This window comes from Alexandromys fortis, unplaced genomic scaffold (assembly GCF_014885135.2).
Source record: "Alexandromys fortis isolate MF-2015 unplaced genomic scaffold, M_Fortis_MF-2015_v1.1 scaffold_13, whole genome shotgun sequence".
In the NCBI taxonomy this organism is placed as follows: domain Eukaryota; kingdom Metazoa; phylum Chordata; class Mammalia; order Rodentia; family Cricetidae; genus Alexandromys; species Alexandromys fortis.
Window position 1 is genome coordinate 12,762,089 of NW_026067908.1, and position 21,302 is coordinate 12,783,390.

A 21,302-nucleotide genomic window follows, 5' to 3' on the forward strand; every position below is an offset into this window, starting at 1 on the left:
CCTCCTCCTCCTCCTCCTCCTCCTCCTCCTCCTCCTCCTCCTCCTCCTCCTCCTCTTCTTCTTCTTCTTCTTCTTCTTCTTCTTCTTCTTCCTTTAAACAACAGCTTGGCTTCCTCACACCAATCAGAACTCAGCTGAGGGGCTGGAATGTAGTTCGGTGTTAGCGCGCTGGCACAGTGTCCTGAGGTCCTGGGTTTCATACCCAGTGCCACAGGGCAGGGAAGGAAGAAGAAAAAATTCATTTGACCTGAGCAAATGAATTTCCTAATTTATTATTTGTAAGCAAAACTGCAAACTGGGAAGCCCCTGTGGGCAAGAGTGTTCTCAATGGCAGGTGCTGTGATGAAACCCCAACATCTGCAAAGAGGACTCACACAGATGTGGCAAGTAAAATATTTTATTTGCCTAACTCCTTACTTCTGCATAACCTTAAATGTTCCACTGTGTAGGCTCCTGTATACTAGTGAAGAAGAAACACCAGATAACGATGGCCAAACTCAACCTGTAGCCTGGATTTTTAGACTGTAAGCTGAGAACCGTTTTGACAATTTCAAACATAGAAAGAGAAAGAAGAATGGAAAACAGAAGCCACTGGGCCTGCAAAGCCCCAGATATTTGCCATCTGCCACCGGAGGAAGGACACACAGAGCCCGGGGACCTCTTACAGGCTGGAGACAATGTACTCTCATAAATGTCGGCTTCACTGCTTACCACTCATATGAATCTGAAATGTGCATGGAAATGCTGAAACAATAATTTTAGCTCTAGACATCTCACTAGCCATCAATAAATGTTACAAAATAATAATAACAATATAGCCTCCAGGTTGAAAGAGCTGGTAGCTTTTAGAACATGCATTGAATAATCTAATGAGAACCTAGTTAGAACGAGATCCTGTATATCGGCATCTAAAAGCAAGAGAAGAAAACTCTGTCCATAGTAAATGTAACTGTAGTCCCACGACTTGACTCCCCATTAGCAAAGGACAGCAGAGGGTTCTCATGCAGCTGGTCTTTAGGGGCTTCAGCTGTCTGCACTCACTGTCAAAGCTGGTATTTCTAAGACAGAAGGGATAGAAACAATGATACCTTAAAATGTGAGCAACCACGGCTGGCCCGTACCAATCTCCAGCCTTTTTCCCAGACTTCTTGCCGAACTCTATGAGTCGATGTAAGCCGAAGACAGACAGAGGGGAGTCTCCAAACCAAGAGACAATTTTCCTGTGACAAATCTCGTTCTGCGCTGCAAGGTCGTCAGGATGCTTCCTGATCGTTTCCTTCAGAGAAACTGCTGGAGTTCTGAGCTCCCTTTCCCCTGAAAGCGAGGCTTCAAGTGATGCGGTAAACTTTTTGACGGTGTTGGAAGTCCACGAGTCAGAGTCTGAGTTCTCGATGTGCAGTGCATCGGGCCAGGTCCAAGCTATAGCATCAAAAATATACATATGCACATATATAACAACACGCACAACACATATTCCTAAGTAGGCAAGTATGTAAATATAACCTGTTCACTGCATATAGTGTATGTATATGAACACTTGGTAAAAGTTGCCTTGAAAGAGGAAAAAAAGTATGTCAGACACAAAGGTGCACACCTTTAATCACAGCACTTAGGAGGCTAAGAAAAGCTGACCTCTGTAAGTTCAAGGCCAGCCTGATATACACAGTGAGATCCTGTTTCAAATAAAGAAAGAAAAGAAGAAGGAAGAAGAGAGGGAGGGAGGAGAGGGGGTAAGGGGGAAGGAAGGGAGGAAAAAGGAGAAAGGAAGGAAGGAGAGAGAGAGAGGGGGGGAGGGGAAGGGAAAGGAAAGAAAAAAAGAAAAGAAAAGAAATGAAAAGAAAAGAAAAGCATGGTAACTCCAGGACTTGCTAGGCTGAAGCAGGACAACTAGACATTTGAAGCCAGCCTCACCTACACAAGGAGAACTTGCTTTGAGAAAAAACAGAAACAGTGGAATGGAGGTAGAGCTTTGTGTTTGCCTAACATGCTCAAAGCCCTGGAATTTATCCCCAGTACTGAAGAAAAAATAAAAAGACAGCAGGAAAAAAAGAGGAAGGAGGAAGGAAAGAGAAAGAATGGGAAGGGTGGTGGCAGCAGTGCTCGGGAGGCCCAGGCGGGGGCAGGGCAGGAAGGCATTCTGGACCAGACTGAGCCAAACAGCAAGACATGCTTATAAAACAAAAGAATAAAGATATGAGCAACAAGAATATGGTGATGTCGATGATATATGTGCACGACTCTGTAACATCTAAATGTTCTAACTGGGGACACACTACATGTAATTAAGGGAAAGTCACAAAAAGAAAGGCTGGAAATGGTGAGCTGCTGAACTCAGGTACAAACGGGCACTCTTTCAATAACAAAGACACCTGTACTCCACTGACACAGGTCTAGACACAGGAAAAAAGAAAACACTTATTAATGTTTATAGTACTCTGAGTAGTTATCTTAAGACAGGAGATTAGTTTTGATTACCTGTTTTAAAGAAGAGGAGGAGGCAGAGGAAGGAGAGGAAGAGGAGGAGGAAGAGGAAAGGAAGAGGAAGAGGAAAAAAAGGAGAAGACAATTGAAATTTTTACTTTTCTTTAAGATATTTCCCTGGTCCCTTCCTTCAGAACACCATGATGCTTTGTTACAGAATAGCTTCTGTTAGAGAATAATAGTTTTCTAGTAAATTAAAAGCTAATGAATAAATCCAGGAAAGCTATAAGATCTAAACACAGCAAATATAACCATTACTTTACTGTTTTTAATAACGCAGCAATCTTCAAACGTTAAACGTTATTTGTAGGTTAACGAAACAGATCATTTTGAATCTAGACTAAGTCACAGGTTCAGAGATCTGTTCAGGAACAAACATTCCCATCCCTGCTCATGAGTACACAGGACCACAAACAAATCGGTCCCTCAAACTGGTCTGAACTAAGTCTTACTTAGCTGTGTTTAGGGCACACTTCTGGCATATGACCAGGACCCTGAGTTCAATCTCCAACATATAAACATTTTAAAAATTAAAAAAAAAAATTCCTCGTATCTGTCACACTACTCATTAACTTTTTTGCTAAGTGACTTCAATCATCTACAGAAGAGTTAATAGCACAGGGATACTGTCTAACAATTTAAAGACATCCGATATTTAGTAGTGTCTAGAGATAAGAGCCTAAAGTGGTAAAAACAAAACCCTCTTACAAATGTATACATTATTTGAAAAAAACTGATAGGAAAAATGACACTAGAAAGTAAATACAAGTAAGCTGTCAATGGCAAAGAATATCAATGAGATTTCTGAGGGTTGAAAAGTCTAAGCACGGGGGCTGGAGGACGGATCAGCAGTCAAGAGTGTTGCTGCTCCTGCGGAGGACAAAGGTTCTGTCCCCAGCACCTATGCTGGATAGCTCATAAGTGCCTCTAACCCCAGCTCCAGAGGATCTCCCATCTCCTTCTGGCCTCCACACATTTATTTATTTTAATAGATCATTATAGCCAGGTATGGTGGCACATGCCCAACACTTGAGAGACAGAGGCAGACGGATCTCTGTGAATCCAAGGTCAGCCTACTCTTCATAGTGAATTCCAGGCCAGTTAGGGCTAAACAGTGAGACCCTGTCCCAAAAACTAGTAATAATTAAAATAATATAGAAAATTATAGATTACTTATAAAGATAAAATTTTCAAAATACTACTGACATGTACAGAGAAAATAAACCAGAATAAAAATTCTTCTGCTTAGGACTGAACGAGCTGGAGACACTCCAGAGAATTCAACTAAAATAACAGAATGTGAACTAAATTCACTGTGGTGGATGGATGGCCACGATGCATGCACAGGTCTGAAAGGAGAGTCAGGAGCACGTGTGTAAGATGGTCAGCTCAGCTCAATCCAAATGCAGAAGGCAGATCAGCTCTTAGGATTAACCTCAGCATGTTCTACACAAGCTGTTGATCACAGTCAGGACAGCAGCAGCCGGAAATAGAGACTTGATTTACCTCTACCAAGAAAGTGTAGTATGAGCCCTTGAGCCAAGAGCATCTGGCCAGTCCTCAGCGTACAGCCCCAGCCACAGTCTGTCGTCAAGGCTGAGGCTTCTATTTGAGGAAATTCTTCCCTGTAGGTCAGCCAAATTCTAGAAATGAAATCCTTACGGAATTCCTCCACATTTCCTGCAATCACATGCTCTTCAATAGTACATCCTGATCTCGCAGGCAACATCTTGTCTTCATCTACAGAATTTTTAAAGACACAAGTTATATAGTATAAAGATAGTTAAAGACGCAAGCATAATGGTAATATCGCCACTGTTTTGTTATAAATCACAGAACAACCTTTCTGATCTTTTCTGTTCATTTTAAAAGGAATACAAGTGTTACACTGTCTAATCAAATGAGAATGAACCCTGAGGTGTTTGTCCGCTGCAGGAAATCAATCCAAGGATTAACAGCGATGCTGCTCCTAACAATGGCCATCTGACACCCTCGTAAAATCACTCTTGGATGAGGGGGCATTGTAAAATATCTTTCTTTTTACCTCCGATGGCCCAAGACACACATATTACAGCTCTGGGAAATGTTTCTTGAAAATAACAAGTCATGACTTGTCAATATGCAAAAAATATGTACAGTCATATGAGTTAATACTTGAAAAGTGTGCATCGTATTGACATGAATATTTATACTCAAATTATAAAGTCAAAACCAATAAGCTATGGAGTAAGAATATAAAATTCTTAAAACACAAATGTCCTCTTAGGTTCACATATAATTTTTCAGAATTTGTTGCCACCCACAAGTATCATTTTAAAGGTCTTGACAGACTGATTACCTCTAGCACAATTACTATGAAAAAGCCATTGTTTGCCCAATACTTTACAAAACTCTATACTTGAAATGAGCTGACATCAACCTTACCTTTTACCTGCAGCTGGAGACCCTGCTCAGCATTAGTAGATTCTGATAGGCATTAGTAGATTCTGATAGGTATTAGTGCTGGCTGGCTTGGATGTGTACAAGCTACACCTCTCAATTCCAAATTGAACATCCAAAGTAGGATGTTAAAGGCTGAGAGTTTCACAATGCACTCTCTCTTCATTCTTCCTGCACCCATCCCTCTCCTTCAGTTCATTGTGAAAAATTCCCACTGCTTTAACGTCATACGTATTCAGCAGATGATAATAATGACTGCCAAGCCTCTGTTGACATGATTCTCTCTCAGTATTATATAGAACTTGAAGTTAGTTACAAATAAAAGTGCCCGGAAATTAAACATGGCCCTACAGTATGTCTAAATATGCCACTTTTGACATTCAGATTTGTTTTAAATGTGACGCAATAGCTCCTGACTCTCATGCCTCATCCTACAAACACAGAGCTCCAATCTCCTCTCAAGAAGTAACTCATTCCTCACCTTCTTCAGACCTGGTCAACACTAAATACTACAGAGAAACATCAGCACTTAATAAACAACCAAGCGCTTGAAGAAGGAGAAATGCTTCAAAAACCACACATAAAAGGTGGGGGAAGGAAGCAAACAAATTGAATAAAATTGTTAATAATACTGGGAGTTTGATCGAACTGATTACACAATGCTAGAAATACAAGAGCTACAAAACCTACATAAATAGATGGAGACTGAAGAACACACCAGAGGGTCACTCCACTGCAACACAATTTAAGAAGAAAGCAGAGGGGAATTATGGGGGGTGGGGGTGGGGTAAAAGGGGGAAAAGGGGGGAACAAGAGCAGGGAACGGGATATATGCTCCATGAAAGCAGTAGGGAGAATGAAGCCCACCCACAAGAGGGGGAAATGAAGGAGGTGGAAAGGCAGGCAGGGAAGAAAGTTCTGGAAGGAGGCGGCACCAACAAGGCCTGATTGATTCATGTGAATTTCAGTATCGTAGAGAGGTGAGATGTGACTATCGGACAGACCCTTGGGGATGTCATCGAGGTGACCATTTCTTTTCTTTATTATCACACGCTAAAGTTACCACAGAACTTAACAAAGAATACACGCACATCAACACAAGTAATATTTAGTACTTAAAGAATCAAAGTCCAAAATATGAGGGCTGCAGTGAGAAGATGCTGTGCTCCTTATCCTCAAGGGATGCACAAGGACCATACCATACAGTAACACATTACGTCATACAAGGTGTAGGTGGTTAACAGGTCCAATCAGTTTAATCCGGAAATTTAGCAATGAAATTCTTCAAATATTTTTTAGTACTTTACATGTTTATCACTTACCTTCATATTTAAAATGATAACATTTTCCAAGTAATAAAACCGGTGAGTTTCTACTAAAATACGTCTTTGTTTTCAACACCCAACCTGCATGGAGAGAAAGAAGGCTCTGGCGTTAAGGTTTCAAGGAAACAAGCCTACAGTGTTTCTTTCCTCCTAATTGACTTCAAGTCATGGTTATACTGTGAATATACATTTTTAGGAGTTATAAGTATTTAAGACAATGGGCTAAAATTAGAGGCTATTTTTTCTAGATTTAATAAATTGTGGTTTCTTTTAACCAAAATCTACCACTTAGGAAACACAGAAGACAAAGAAAAGGGTCCCAGGGCTCCTCTGGAGCAAACTGAAAAGGTGGGAACTTGGTTTTTCTCACATGGCTTCCATTCCTCAAGTAAGCAAAGATTATCAACTTTTTAAGTTGTCTTCCATCTTAGATACTCTTTAAATATGTATTTATTTGCTTATTTTATGTATGAGTACTCTATCTGCATATATGCCTTTATGCCAGAAGAGGGCATCAGATCCCTGTGAGATGACTGTGAACCACCATATGGTTGCTGGACTCGAACTCAGGATCTCTAGAAGAGCAGCCAGGACTCTAACCTGCTAAGCCATCTCTCCAGTTCCTAGCTCAGATATTTTAAAGGTGTGAAGTACTTGAAAATTCCTGGATAGAAACTTAAGGAGAGCACATAGTAGACTAGCTCGCCTGGTAAAACCACTCTCTGACGTAGCTGTCTAGATGTACATGAGTGCTCAGACATCCTCAGCTGAGCTCAATCTCCTGTCCTAAGCTCCACCTGGAGTCATGAACTCTAACTCTCCTCCTCGTCTGTCAGCAGAGGGAGAGGGGTGTTCTCATTGGCATTCACTCTGAATCTCCCGTGGAAAGCAGCGCTCCTCTACAGTACTGAGTACTGCCAAGGGTATGAAACTAAGGGTTGGGCTTGAACACGCTACAGCGGCACGTGCCAGTAACTGCTGGACTCGGGATGCTGAGGCAAGAGAAACAAATTTGAGGCCATCTTGGTCTACACAGAGAGACCCTCTCAAGAAAGAAAGCAGAGGGAATGGTTTTTTAAACACAAGGACATAAATAAACAAAGTTGACAGACGTGGGTCTAATACGCTATCTGTCTTTACATTTAACAGTTGATAACAAAAGTTTAAAAGTAGTGGTTTTTATGGGAGTGCTCCCTTAAAGCACTTTATACAAATAATGAAAAATATGTATTAAAATCATGATGATACAAGAAAGGCTCTAAGCTGGACAAGATAGAATGGGACATCAGACAACTAACCGGCCTTCATTGGCTTCACTTGGGTTACTGTGAGGTGTCAAAAATAGCTTCCCTGCTCATGGTCTATCCCCATTCTCAAAATGTCACTGCCAACTGAAACTCGCAGTGGCTCAGCCTTAGATAGATAATTTTTCTGTTCAAAAGCATCCTTCTGATGGGCCAGTGAGACGGGCCAGTGAGATGGGCCAGTGAGATGACCCAGTAAGACATATCAGTGAGATGGGCCAGTGAGAAGCCTGAGTTCAAGCCCAGACCCACATGGTGAAAGGAGACAACCAAGTCTACAGCTGTCCTCTGACTTCCACATGTGCACCATGACACATGTGCGCGCACACACACACACACACACACACACACACACAAAATCAAATAGTGGCTAGAGAAACAGCTCAGAGGTTAAGAGCAGTTGCTATTCCTAGAGAGGGCCCAAATTTAGTTTCTTGATCCCATGGCAGGTGGCTCTCAACTGCCTGTTACCCCAGTTCCTGGGGGTCCATTGCCCTCTTCTGGCCTTCACATGCACAGAACCACACTCAGACACACATGTGTACACATAATTAAAAATATACAAGTTAAAAATAAATAATTTAAAAACACCCTATTATGGGGGCTGGAGAGATGGCTCAGCGGTTAAGAGCATTGTGTGCTCTTCCAAAAGACCCGAGTTCGATTCCCAGCAATCACATGGTGGCTCACAACCATCTGTAATGAGGTCTGGTGTCCTCTTCTAGCTTGCAGCCATATATGCAAAACAAAATATTGTATCCTAAATAAAAAACACCCTATTAGCAGATTTAGCATGCTTGCGAACTTCTCGGACTCACTTAAGATTTTACATAAAGTGATACAAGTCAGAGCCCTAGTTCCACATCTGCTGGGTTACACGTCTGGAATCATGTTAACTATATGTAAAGTCATGAGCTCAATCCCCAACACCAAGAAAAAAAATGTTTTTAACCTTTTTTATGTATATGAGTGTTTTGTCTGCTTGTATTCCCCATGCACCATGTGTATACCTGGCTGCCCTCAGAGCCTGGAGAAGGTATAAGATCCCCAGAACTGGAATTACAAACAGTTGTACCCACCATGTGAATCCTACCAATTAAATCCAGGTGCTCTGTACTGAGTCATGTTTTTTTTAGTTATACACTTTAACATGTATATTTTATGTAAATACATGCCAATTTTCTTAAAGTTCAAGAAATTTTAATTTGATGTCACCTATACCAAATTACAGTTGTCTATACAGCTAGCTAACGTCACCCCCAGTGGAACAGAAGTTGAATATATCCATTACGTTTAACCTGATTTTACATCAGGGGCTTTGGCTAAAATCTGTTACATTCTTATTTTATGGGTTTGAGCATCTCGCAGAAACTAGCTTGAGGTTAATCTTGATTGCCAACTTCATGAGATCCAGAGTCAACACAGACAACACTCTGAGGGAGGTCTTTAACGGCATTTCCAGAAAGGATTAATGAGGGGAAAGGCCCTCCCCCAGAGTGGGCAGCATCCCCTAACACACATCCAGGTACAGGGAGGTCAAGGAGAAACCAGCGCATTGCTTGGCCATCAGCATGTTTGCTCTTGTCTGTTCTTGCCACAGCTGCCACCACCACAGCCACATCATCTTCTACTAAGATCAGACTCCCACTTCTTCAGACGTCCAACATGGATGGAAGACCAGCAACTCTACCTTCAGAACCAGAGTCGGCCTGCTGGGGCATCCAGCTTCATGGACTGAATATCGACTGGGTTCTTGGCCCCTCCAGCAGGCAGCCAGCTCTTGCTGGACTACTCAGGTCCTGTCCTGTAAGCCACTGTAAGGAATACCTTTCTATAGCATACAGAAAATTGGGAGCAAAAACTCCCTGCCCCTGTGATGAACCTGAACCATGTGTTTCTCAGGCCTTTGGAACTGGGTGTGTGGAAGGAATGCGGAAGAGCCCTGGACTCAGGCTAGAAAAGCCCTGAGGACAATAAGCAGAACTTAATGGGGCAGTCGGGGGGCAACACCTACAGTTTGAAGGGAACGAGAACTTTGACAGGAACAGAGGTACAGGCATTTGTGTTATGTTCTGGCAAAGACTCTAGCTGCACCGCACTTGTGTCCTGAGAACCTGGATAAGAATAAATTCAAAAGTCAAAACTAATTTGTTTGGCAGAGGAAACATATCTGGCCTCTGTCCACACGTATGTGTGCAGGTACAAACACACACACACAATCATGTGTATATGAATACAAAATAAAGTGTCATTGGGAGGGTGAAAATGGGGCTTATAGCTGCAGATAAGGTAGGTAAAGAGAAGCAGCCATGATTGCTAAGAGAACCTCTAGGAAAGAGCCCAAAGGCATAGCACCGCCCATCAAGGGCTCCACCATTTGAAAAACCAAAAATCGATTTGAAAGGAAAGAACCTAAATTGAGAACGCCACTAAACATGATTCCCTTCTCAAAAGCAGGCATCGAGGCACGCAGAAGCCACTACAGCTTCAGTCCAAGTGGGCCAGGCTGAGTCTCAAACTGGCAGAAGAACTTGGTAGAATCATCCATGCGGTACTGACTTTTCAGGCAAGAAAGATGCAAGAATGAGGACACTATGGAGACTTGTGCCAGGTCCCAGAAAGCTACAGAAGCCAGGTAATGTATGTCCGGGTCAGAGTCCCTGACCGAAGACCCAGGGAGGCCATTATAGGAAACTGTGATGATGAAGCCTCAGTTGCAATAGAAATCCCAGGATGCTGAGAGCCAGGACCACTTCCATCAGGAAAAGCTATTGGTGTGGAGTGGAGCCAGCTGCAGAGAGAAGCTATGCGTGCTGCAGGAGGCGGAGCTAGAGGAGTGGAACCAAGCACGGTAGAACCTAGATGATACCATCCTAGGCGCTGACACCTAGGTGCTGCAGGATTTGGCATCTGCCCTGCTGGGCTTCGGCGTGGCTTAGATCTGATGGTCCCTTGTATGCCTACATGCCTCCCTTCTGGAATACAATGTCATTTTGTGTCACTGTGCATCAGAATGATATAATGTGCTTGTAGGCTATGTTTGTTTACAAGTTCACAGTTAAAAGACTGCCTTAAATCTCAAAACAGACTTTGGAATTTTGAACGGTGTTGGGACTGTCAAAGACTGCGGGTACATCTAGAGACGGACTAAAATGCATTTTGCATTAATGAGATGAAAATGAGACTTTAGGGGTCAGGGGTGGAATATTATGATTTAAATGGATTTGTTTGGGTGTCAAGTTGACAAGAGGGGGAATTGTGATGGCTAATTTTTAATGTCAGCTTGACTAAATGTAGAATTACCGTGTGTGTGTGTGTGTGTGTGTGTGTGTGTGTGTGTGTGTGTGTGTTCCCAGAAACATTTCACTGGGGGGGAAAGGGTACCCTAAATGTTGGTAACACTGTTTTGAGAGGCAGCCCCAGACTTAACCAAAGGGAGAATGACAGATCACACCAAGCACACACTGGTCTCACTCTGCCCCCCGACACAGATCACACCAAGCACACACTGGTCTCACTCTGCCCCCTGACACAGATCACACCAAGCACACACTGGTCTCACTCTGCCCCCCGACACAGATCACACCAAGCACACACTGGTCTCACTCTGCCCCCCGACACAGATCACACCAAGCACACACTGGTCTCACTCTGTCCCCTGACACAGATCACACCAAGCACACACTGGTCTCACTCTGCCCCCCGACACAGATCACACCAAGCACACACTGGTCTCACTCTGCCCCCCGACACAGATCACACCAAGCACACACTGGTCTCACTCTGCCCCCTGACACAGGTACAGCGCGACTGCTGCCATGTCACACTTTCTAGAGTGTACTCTAGGCTGTGAGCCTGACAAACCCCTCCTCACCCACGGTCCTCTTGTGAGCCATTGTTCAAACCAACTAGGCAAGCACTAAAACACAGTTCAGTCTAAGGGCTTCTCCCTCCCTGGGGCTTCATCATCCCAACAATCCTGATTGGATTGGATTGTTTGGATTTTGCTTGCCAAGAAAATGCTCAAAGTCAAGTCCAGAGGCTTCACCAAGAAGAAAGGCACACACCTTGGTGAATAAACTTGACACCAGCTATTTTACCAGTTCTGTTTACTTCCTGTTTTACATATCAAACTACCTGAAATTAAATTCAAAGAACTTTAGAATTTTTTATAACCTGGGTAAATTCATATGCACATAGCCACGAGAATATCAAAATAGTCTACCAAATTAGAAAAAAAAGTGAGTTTCATGACACACATTCACTTCAGCTTCCCCGTCTGTCTCTGTCTGTCTGTCTGTCTGTCTGTCTGTCTGTCTCTCTCTCTCTCTCTCTGAGACAGGGTCTCATATACAGTCCTCACTGGCTGAACTCACTAGGTAGACTAGGCTGTCCTTGAACTCTCTATCCAGAACACTGGGATTATAGATCATGCCCACACTTCAGTACAGTACGTTTGATTCTCTAAGCGATGTTCGCGATTATATCCCACTTTCTTCAAGGAAGTCTCATCAGCACTGCTTATATTCCGTTCCCATCCCATGATCATTCCAGACACAGTAAAGTGTTTCCTTCTCTAGCAGGCTTACAACATCCTTAAATCACAATACTTACTGTATTTCATGTTGTTCCAAGCAGACATAAATTTAGATTTTAGCTTGTCAACTTCATCTGTTCCTGAAGCCTCCATATTCAAATTCTAAAGAAGAAGCCATCACACGATTCCATTCTGATATAAAATTCAATGCCCTAAAAGAAAAAAAATAAGGCAAATAAGTAATCAACACATATTGCTAAAGTTACTTAAATTATTAAATGTAATTTAAACTGAAATAAGCAAAAGAAGCTGAGGCTGTAGGCTCAGTTGGTAGAGTGTCCGCCTCGCAGGCACAAAGCCCTGGGTACAGTTCCAGGCATCACATAAACTAGGCACTGTGGCCCAGTCTGTAATCCTAGCATTCTGGAGGAAGAGGCAAGAGGATCAGAATTTCAACTTCATCTTCAGCTGCACAGTGAGCTCAAATCTGAGACTAGTCTGAGCTATAATAGCCTTGTCTTTAAAAAAAGAAAGAAACATATTTTTTTTCATTTATAGAGCTTATCTAGATATGATAGTCTATAAATAATTAACTATATAAAGCATATAACAAACTATACAAAACAAAACTATCACATAACTAAATAATAATCCTCAATAGCTCACAACTGAATATAACAAAGTAGCTGAAAAGCATGGCTCAGCTTTAATGCTTGCAAGAATACTTAGACACGCTCATTGAAACTCACGCTCATGAAAGCACTGGCTGTCTTCAGAATGGCAATCAAGATTCTATTTATAGTATATATTCTATTTACAGTAAATAAAAGCTACTAATTGCACATCATAGCTCTAGGGTAGAAGGAAACATTTTAAAAGTTAACAGAACAAGAACTCCCAGAGTGTGACTCTGCAGTGAAGCTAAAGGGTTAAAGGAGTGGGGTCCTGAAGACCACGATTCTGTGGAGTTTGGTTCATCTAATTCTAACAGCATCTGGAGGAGAGACTGGGAAAGGCTGCTACAGCTTCTCAGAAAGGAGAAGAAAACCGAACTCATCAGGTATCCCAATGGTGGAAGTCAGCAACATAACATGTCAATAATACTTTACTTGGAAATCTCTAAAAATAAACTTCTACCTTAGCAATTCATTTTTATTATTTAAATTGTTGATACCTAGCCAGGCAGTGGTGGCACATGTCTTTAATTCCAGCATTCAGGAGGCAGAGGCAGAAGGATCTCTGTAAGTCTGAGGTCAGTCTGGTCTACAAAGCGAGTTTCAGGACATCCAGAGCTGTTACACAGAGAAACCCTGTCTCGGGGGAAAAAAAATATGTTGATACCCATATGACTTCTTAAAAATCATAACCCTCTTTTTCAGCTTCATCTGGGATTGCAGGCACAAGCTGAAACCTTTACCTAAGTCTCTTAAAACATAAAATTAGGGCCCGTGAGGAGGCTCCGCAGGCAAAAGGTGTTTGCTACCAAGCCTTCCAACCTGACTTGGATTCCCAGAATCCCCATGGTTGGGGAATAAAAATAACTCCTGAAAGTTTTCAAGTTTTCCTGTGATCTCTCTCTCTCTCTCTCTCTCTCTCTCTCTCTCTCTCTCTCTCTCTCTCTCTCTCACACACACACACACACACACACACACACACACACAGCCAGCACCTTGCTGACATTGAAACCTGGTAAAATGAATCAGTCATCTTTGAAACTGAAAAACATGAGCCTGGCAGTAAAATTACAAAATCTTTAGCTTCAAATAAACAGAGGCAAGGTGTGAAGAACCTCTGGAGACACGTCCACACATTCCACGATCAGGGCCTAGGCTGGAGCCACGCATGGCACTTAATGTGCAAGAGTCTGTCATCAAGAGGATGTGACCAGCCACGGTTTCCTGCACTCCGGGAGAACAGGGCCTGGTGTTATACTACCAACCTGATCAATATAGTGATGTATAGGATAACTAGGACTTACATAGGCCCTGTCTCAAAAAAAAAAGAGAGAGAGAGAGAGAGAGAGAGAGAGAGAGAGAGAGAGAGAGAGAGAGAGGAAAGAAAGAAAGAAAGAAAGAAAGAAAGAAAGAAAGAAAGAAAGAAAGAAAGAAAGAAAGAGAGAAGAAAAAAACTGAAAATAGTAATAATGGATTGGGGAGAATCTAGGTTTCAAATAAAATCAAGAACAATCAAACCTAAACACTATGTACATAAAGGTTGTGTTTTGCTCAGAAGTGTATTTAAAAGTCATCCTGCTGAAAATTTCCACGTTTTCCTTGGAAGAACCAGGGAAGAAACAGAACAGCAGAAGCTGACCCATAACTAGCATTCTGTACTTAAGGAACTTCATTGACTTCTCACTAATTGTTCTTAAGTCTGCACTAGCACGTTTTAAATTTTGCATTCACACACACACACACACACCCACAGAAGGAAAAAAAGTCAGGCAGTGTTGGCACAAGCCTTTAATCCCAGCACTTGGGAGGGCAGGCAGATCTCTGTGAGTTCGAGGCCAGCCTGGTTTATAGAGTTCCAGGACAGGCTCCAAAGCTATACAAAGAAACCCTGTCTCGAAAGCCCCCCCCCTCAAAAAAATTGCATTTCATACCATTAGAAATAACTTTATCTTCCCAAATAAAATAGAGTATGGCCAGAACATAAGAAAATATTATAGTTTGTTGAAATACGAAGCGGCGGGGCTGCGTCCCCAACACCCCGGCCGCTTGGCTAGCTCATGCCCGAAATAACAACACACAAACTGTGTTCATTTAAGAACTGCTTGGCCCATGAACTCTAGCCCTTACAGGCTAATTCTCGCACCTGAACTAACCCATTTCTAATAATGCGTGTAAGCACCCCAAGGTGCGCTTACCGGGAAGATTCTAGCCTAAGTCCATCCTGGGGAGCATCATGCCTCTGCCTCAGGGCGCAGAGCTATCGTGTCTATCCAGCAGAGCTGAGCATGGTGTCTCTCCAGGAGCAGAGCAGAGTCTGACCTCACTTCCTCTTCCGCCCAGAATTCTATTCTGTTTTCTCCTCCCATCTATGTTCTAAGCTATGAGGCCAAGCAGTTGGTTTATTGCTCAACCAATGAAATCAACAGATTGATATGACACTCCCACATCAATAGTTGAACACAGATCATTTTTAAAGTAAAAATATTTAAATGAGCTTCCTTCTTAAAACGCTCCTGCTAAGACTAACTGAACAAATAATTTGTTTTCATATATAAAAAAAAGTCCCAGTTTCTAAATCTAACCCCTCTGTGTCACTCGGCCTCAAAAGTCCACCACTCCCATCCCAGGAGGCCTGGTCCCTGATCTGCAGAGTGTACCTATCCATGGGTCAGCCCCTGTGTGACCTGAGCTCATGACTATTTTTCTGTTGTTTTCTTATACACCAAAATATGCACATATGTAATAGTTTCATGAAACTAAAATCAAGGTAATAAATGTGTCTGTCACCTCCAAAAACATTCTCCTAATCCCCTCTTACAAAGTACAAGACTTGACAGCTACTCTTTTTTTCTTTCTCAGCATTTTATTTGTTTATTTTTCTTAAAATAGTCCAGTCAGGAGTTGCAGAGCTGGCTCAGCAGTTAAGAGCACTGTCTGCTCTTATTGAGCAATTCCCAGAACCCACACGGTGTAGCTCACAACTGTCTGTAGCAGGGTTCCAGGGGATCTGACACCATCTCCTGGCCTCCACATGGTACCTTCCATACACGCAGGCAAGACTCATACACATAATTAAAAATAAATAAATCTTAAACAAAAACCAAAAGTTTAATAGCCCTGTCTCTGGGAAGGCCACTCTCTCGTGCTCTGTCTCTGTCTCTCTCTCTCTGTCTCTCTCTCTCTCGCTCTCTCTTGTGCTCTCTCTGTCTTTTGTCTCTGTCTCTCCTCTCATGCTCTGTTTCATGCTCTGTCTCTCTCTCTCTTGTCTCCCTCTCTCTCCCTCTCTCTCGTGCTCTCTCTCTCTCTGTCTCTCTCTCTCTCGCTCTCTCTTGTGCTCTCTCTGTCTTTTGTCTCTGTCTCTCCTCTCATGCTCTGTTTCATGCTCTGTCTCTCTCTCTCTTGTCTCCCTCTCTCTCCCTCTCTCTCGTGCTCTCTCTCATGCTCTGTCTCTCTCTCGTGCTCTGTCTCTCTATGTCTCTTCTCTCTCTGTCTGTTTCTCGCTCTCGTGCTCTCTCTCATGCTCTGTCTCTCTCTGTGTCTCTGTCTCTCTCTGTGTCTCTGTCTCTATCTCTCTCTCTCTCTGTCTCTCTCTATCATTTAGGCAGCTTTCATCCAGGTTTACCTGGGGTCACAGCAGTGGTTCTCTTCTAGAGATTCCGTCACCAGGCACTCATGAAATCCAGCTTTTGTGGCCACTGTTTCTCCAGAAGCACCTTCATGACTTTACAGCAAAGACACTACCGAGTTTCTAGACAGTCAGTCAGATTCAGCTACTCAGTCATGTAGACACCACCTCCTTAATTAAACTCCCATGACAGCTTTGACTAAAGAAAATTACACAGAGATCTCTCTTGTTAATTCACTACCTTAGTTTCACCTTAAATATAAGGGTGGGCAAGGCCAGTGATGTAGCTGAGTACAAGTGCTTGCTGGGCAAACCTGCAGGCCTGATCCCCAGGCCCCATGGCCAACTTCCCAAAGCTTTCTTCTGACCTCTACAAACAAGTCACAGCATGTACACACACACACACACACACACACACACACATGCACTCTCAAAACATACCCTTTCTCTCAAAACATACTCTTTCTCTCTCTCACACACACATAGATAGACATACATACATACACACACACACACACACATGCATGCACACACACATACACCTAGTCTCTTAATACATACATCTCATACACACGAGCACACACACACAAAATAACAACATATAAATATACCATGTTTATGTTATATAATATGTATTATGTAATTTTTAAGGAAAAGTACTGTGTATTTGTCTCACTATAAAATTCTAAACTCCCCTCACTATTTCCATTTCTCTTTCCGGAAACATCCATAGGTCTTATCTGCTTCAAGACAGTCACAATATAGAACCCAGACTAGCCAGAGACTTGCCACCCTCCTTCTTCGACCTCCTGAGTACCAGGAGGGCAGGCCTGTGCCACCTTGCCCAGCCAGGGTTTTAAAAGTTAATTAATTACAGCAAATTTGTGTAAGCTTCAAGGCAAGTTACATGCAGCTAGAGCTTCTGCCTCTCTGGAGGTTGAGACAGAAAGGGCCACATGGGCTAGCAGACAGAGGCTAGCCAACTGTCTCTCTTTGGGCAGCCAACCAGCTCCCAAATATAAATTCCAAATGCAAATGGTACCCCGCATTGGGTGCCAAATGCAGCAGGTTATCTCAGATCCCCAGTCCCCAGATCACGACACAGAGACTTATTATTGGCTATGAATGTGCGGCCTTATCTTATGCTTGTCCCCTAGCTCTTATAACTTACATTAACCTGTTTCTCTTCATCTACGTTTTGCCTCAGGGCCATTTACCTTCCTTTCATTCTTTATGCCCTGCTTCCTCTGTGTGACCGGCTGACTGGCCCCAGGCAGCTCCTTCTCTTTCTCCCTCATTCTCTCTAGAGGCTAGATTCCTGCTCTAACTCTCTGAGCTCCCAGGTTTTTAACCTAGCCTTTGAATCTTGAGCTTTATTAGAAAGATAAAGAATTAGTTAAAGCTACCCTTAGTGCAGCAACAGAGCCATTGTCTGGAAACCAGAATCCCCAGACTACACAGTCCCAGCAGCTGGGCTGCAGGAGTTTAAAGTGGAGCCACTGTGAGGAAGGTCAAGCAGCAGTACAGAAAGGCTATGACCACTGTGACCACATGACTGTGGACAGGTGTTTCCAGACGGGAGGGTTTCTACTGGGGACACAATGGGAGGCAGCCATCCCACTTGATTTAACAGTTTTGTTTTCTCAGTCTTCCTACTGATATCAGAGACAGATGGCTACTTTGCCAAACTTGTCCCCAGCTTACTCCAGTCACAGGTGGCTAGACAGCTGATGTGGGCAACAAATTGGGGTTAGCCACGATCATACCACTTCCGGACCCATACTGTCTCACCCATCCCTGCCTTCAGGCTGGACAGAACTCAAGATCAATATCAGATAAACAACTACTTTAAAAAGAGCCTGACTTGGTTTCTCAGGAAATTGGGAATTGATCTACTTCAGAACCCAGCTAGAACCACTCTTGGGTATATCCACAAAAGATGCTCAATCATACCCAAGGACACTTGCTCAACTGAGTTCATACCAGTTTTATTCATAATAACCATGGTGTGGAATATTTGTTTAACTATGTAAAGATATGTTGCTGTTTTACCTTGCCTGCCTAAGGTACCTGATTGGTCTAATAAAAAGCTAAACAGCCAATAGCTAGGCAGTAGAGGGATGGGCGGGACTGGCAGGCAGAGAGAATTAAGTAGGAGGAGGAATCTAGGTTCTAGCGAAAATGAGGGAGAAAGAGAGGGAGACCAGCCAGCCAGGCAACCTCCAGACAGACAGATACAGAGTAAGCAGGGCAGTAGGACATACAGAAGGAAAGAAAGGTGAAAAGCCTAAGGTAGAACACAGATAAAGAGAAACAGGTTCAAATAATTTCTAGGAGTTAGTGGGACAAGCCTAAGCTAAGGCTGAGCATTCGTCACCAATAAGAAATCTCCATGCCATGATTTGGTCCTGGTCATCTGGAAAACCTGCTGCCCTGGACTGCTCAGCAAACCTTGATTTAAAGAAGAGGAAAATCATTCCATTAGCTTAGAGGGTCTAGGTAATAGCCATTTTCCAGTGTATTTCAATCCCCTAGTATCTAAACCACCTGGCCTGACTGGCCCTATCATCAGACCGATTTTTATTTTATGCAAATTCAGCATGGAAAAACATCAACATAACAAACCTCACAACTACCAGATTTCTTCTTAGAAGCATGGTTTCTTTCTTTCTTTTTTGTTTGTCTGTTTTTTAGAGTTTAAATGGTATGGTTATCAGTAAATCCTTTTTCAAATAGATATCTTTAATATCTGCTATAACTGATCCATCCTCTCTACATATCTGCTCACTATTTACATTCTGACAGATCCTTTTGTTGTTTTTTTTAGGCATGTTTGTTTGTTTGCTTGTTTGTTTGGAAACAGCCTCTCTCTATGTAGCCCGGCTATCCTCAAACTCACAGAGATCTACCTGTCCCTGCTTCCCAGTACTGGGATGAAAGACATGCCACCACACTTGGTGACAATTCCATTTTCAATTAGAGGATAATCACATGAAAAAGGAGAGAACTCGGGCTGTACTTCAGTGAATACAGATTAAGGGGGCGAGCGAGATGGAGTTCAGTCTTAAACGTTACTGTTAACGATGTGTAACGTGGAGTGATGACTAAGCAGAGTTCTTCCGGAAAATGGTCTTTTTCAGAGTAATCTTTCTGTCCGTAACTACGAATTAGGATAGTTATAAATTACAAACTAATAAGTAAAAGGGTTATTCAAGCCAAGGTCCTTGAAGACCAGGTGAAGGTATTCAGGCTCTCCCATCCAGCAATAGATGGAATATTTTATCCACTGAGGATTTAAAGCCAGAAAGCTGCAGACAGAACCATAGTGAACGCCAATACAAAACAGATCTTGGTCACGGTGTACAAATGCATATGCCTGGATTCCTTCCTCAACTGGTATTCTGTGGCAAAATGAAATATAAAAGTTGCTTCAGAATTCTTAAATTTTACTTATTAATATTGTGGGAAGGAGAAGGAGACAAGGAGAGGAGAGAGGGAGAGGTCAGGGGATGCAGTGTGGAGGGGGAGGTCCCAGGACGACTTTGGGGAGTCAGTTCTCGGTGGGCTCTGGGATCACTCAGATCGGGCTTCCACCTCACCCGCTCTCAGCTTGAATTTTACGCGCTTTTTGCTACGCCAGTAAATAAAATGAATAGCAAAGTCTACTCTAAGTTTTTCATTCATTATCACCCTTCATATGCTTGCACTTAAAGCTGTTTTATTTTAATTATTCTGCAGGGGATGGGGAAGTGTGCACATACAAACGTGCAGAGTGAGAGCCGGTGGAGGCCAGAGGCATCAGATCCTCCTGCAGCTCGAGTTTCAGGCAATTGTGAGCTCTCCAGTGTAGGTGGTGGGGCTGTCCGTGAGTCCTCTGAGAGATTGGTACACACTTTAACTCTCGCGCCCTCTCTTTAGTCCCTACATGCCTATATTTTTATTAAAAATCAGTCCTTTATCAGCGATCACCTATGCTCTCTAATATCTCTCCGTGTCAGTCCTACATCCATGCGCCGCACTCACTTCTGCTCCCTCCTCCGCCTGTCACTCATGTATTTTCATGCACTAAACTTATACTCTAGAAAATGCAAACCCTCCTTAAATGCCATCCGGGAATCCGGCACACTTGGGGTGCTAACAGTTACACTGTTAGCTGTCTCCTCTTAGAGCTCATGGTCAAGTTGATGGCACTAAGACAAAGAAAGAAAAACAATTCCAACACAAACAGCGACACAAGTCAGGGAGGACGTGGATTCTCTGAACAAGGCTAGAAAACAATGGAGGACCAAGAGCAAAAAGAATGGTGTAAGAGTTTTGCCCCAAGAATGCATCTAAACATTTTGAAGGCTCCTCAGGGTCACATTCTCCACTTAAAAACAGTATGTTGATACACAATTATTTCATAATGATGACCTAAATGAAATGGAACACTCAAACATTATCTTAAAACCAAAAGCTAGAGAGGAGTCTAAGTACCGGGCAGACACACATTTCCTTCATACCTGCCTTGTGACCCAAGTGCACAGCTGTGTTGCGTGGTACATTACATCTCACAGGCTGTGTAAACCATCACCATAACCACCCTGCATGGGCCTCAAGGGTTAAATGAACCTCAGGATTATTTGACGATTGTTGTAAGAATTACTATTGAGGAGGCTGAAGAGATAGCTTGGTGGTTAAGAGTACTTGATGTTCTTGCAGAGGACCCAAGTTTAGCTCCCAGCACCCATACTGGGAAGCTCACAACCACCTGTTACTCAAGTTCCAGAGGATCCAACACCCTCTCCTGGCTTCTCCAGGCGCATGCATGTAGTACACACACAAACAAGCAGACACACATATACACATAAAATAAAGACTTTTAAAGGAGCTAATATCTGGACTATCTAGATAGCACCTGTATTGTCTTGATTTTAT

General features: G+C 42.9%; 1 protein-coding gene across 2 annotated transcripts in view; it reads right to left on the minus strand.

Annotated features, from left to right (window-relative positions):
• Positions 1-21,302, minus strand: part of Atg4c (autophagy related 4C cysteine peptidase) — a 68,118-nt gene that overhangs the window by 37,837 nt on the left and 8,979 nt on the right. For both annotated transcript variants that reach the window (XM_050136283.1, XM_050136282.1), the window contains exons 2-5: positions 12,164-12,298; positions 6,243-6,326; positions 3,988-4,221; positions 1,089-1,419 (exon numbers count right to left, since the gene is read on the minus strand). In XM_050136283.1, coding sequence (XP_049992240.1) covers positions 1,089-1,419; positions 3,988-4,221; positions 6,243-6,326; positions 12,164-12,239 — 725 coding nt within the window. In that variant the 5' untranslated portion in view covers positions 12,240-12,298. The remainder of the gene's footprint in view (positions 1-1,088; positions 1,420-3,987; positions 4,222-6,242; positions 6,327-12,163; positions 12,299-21,302) is intronic.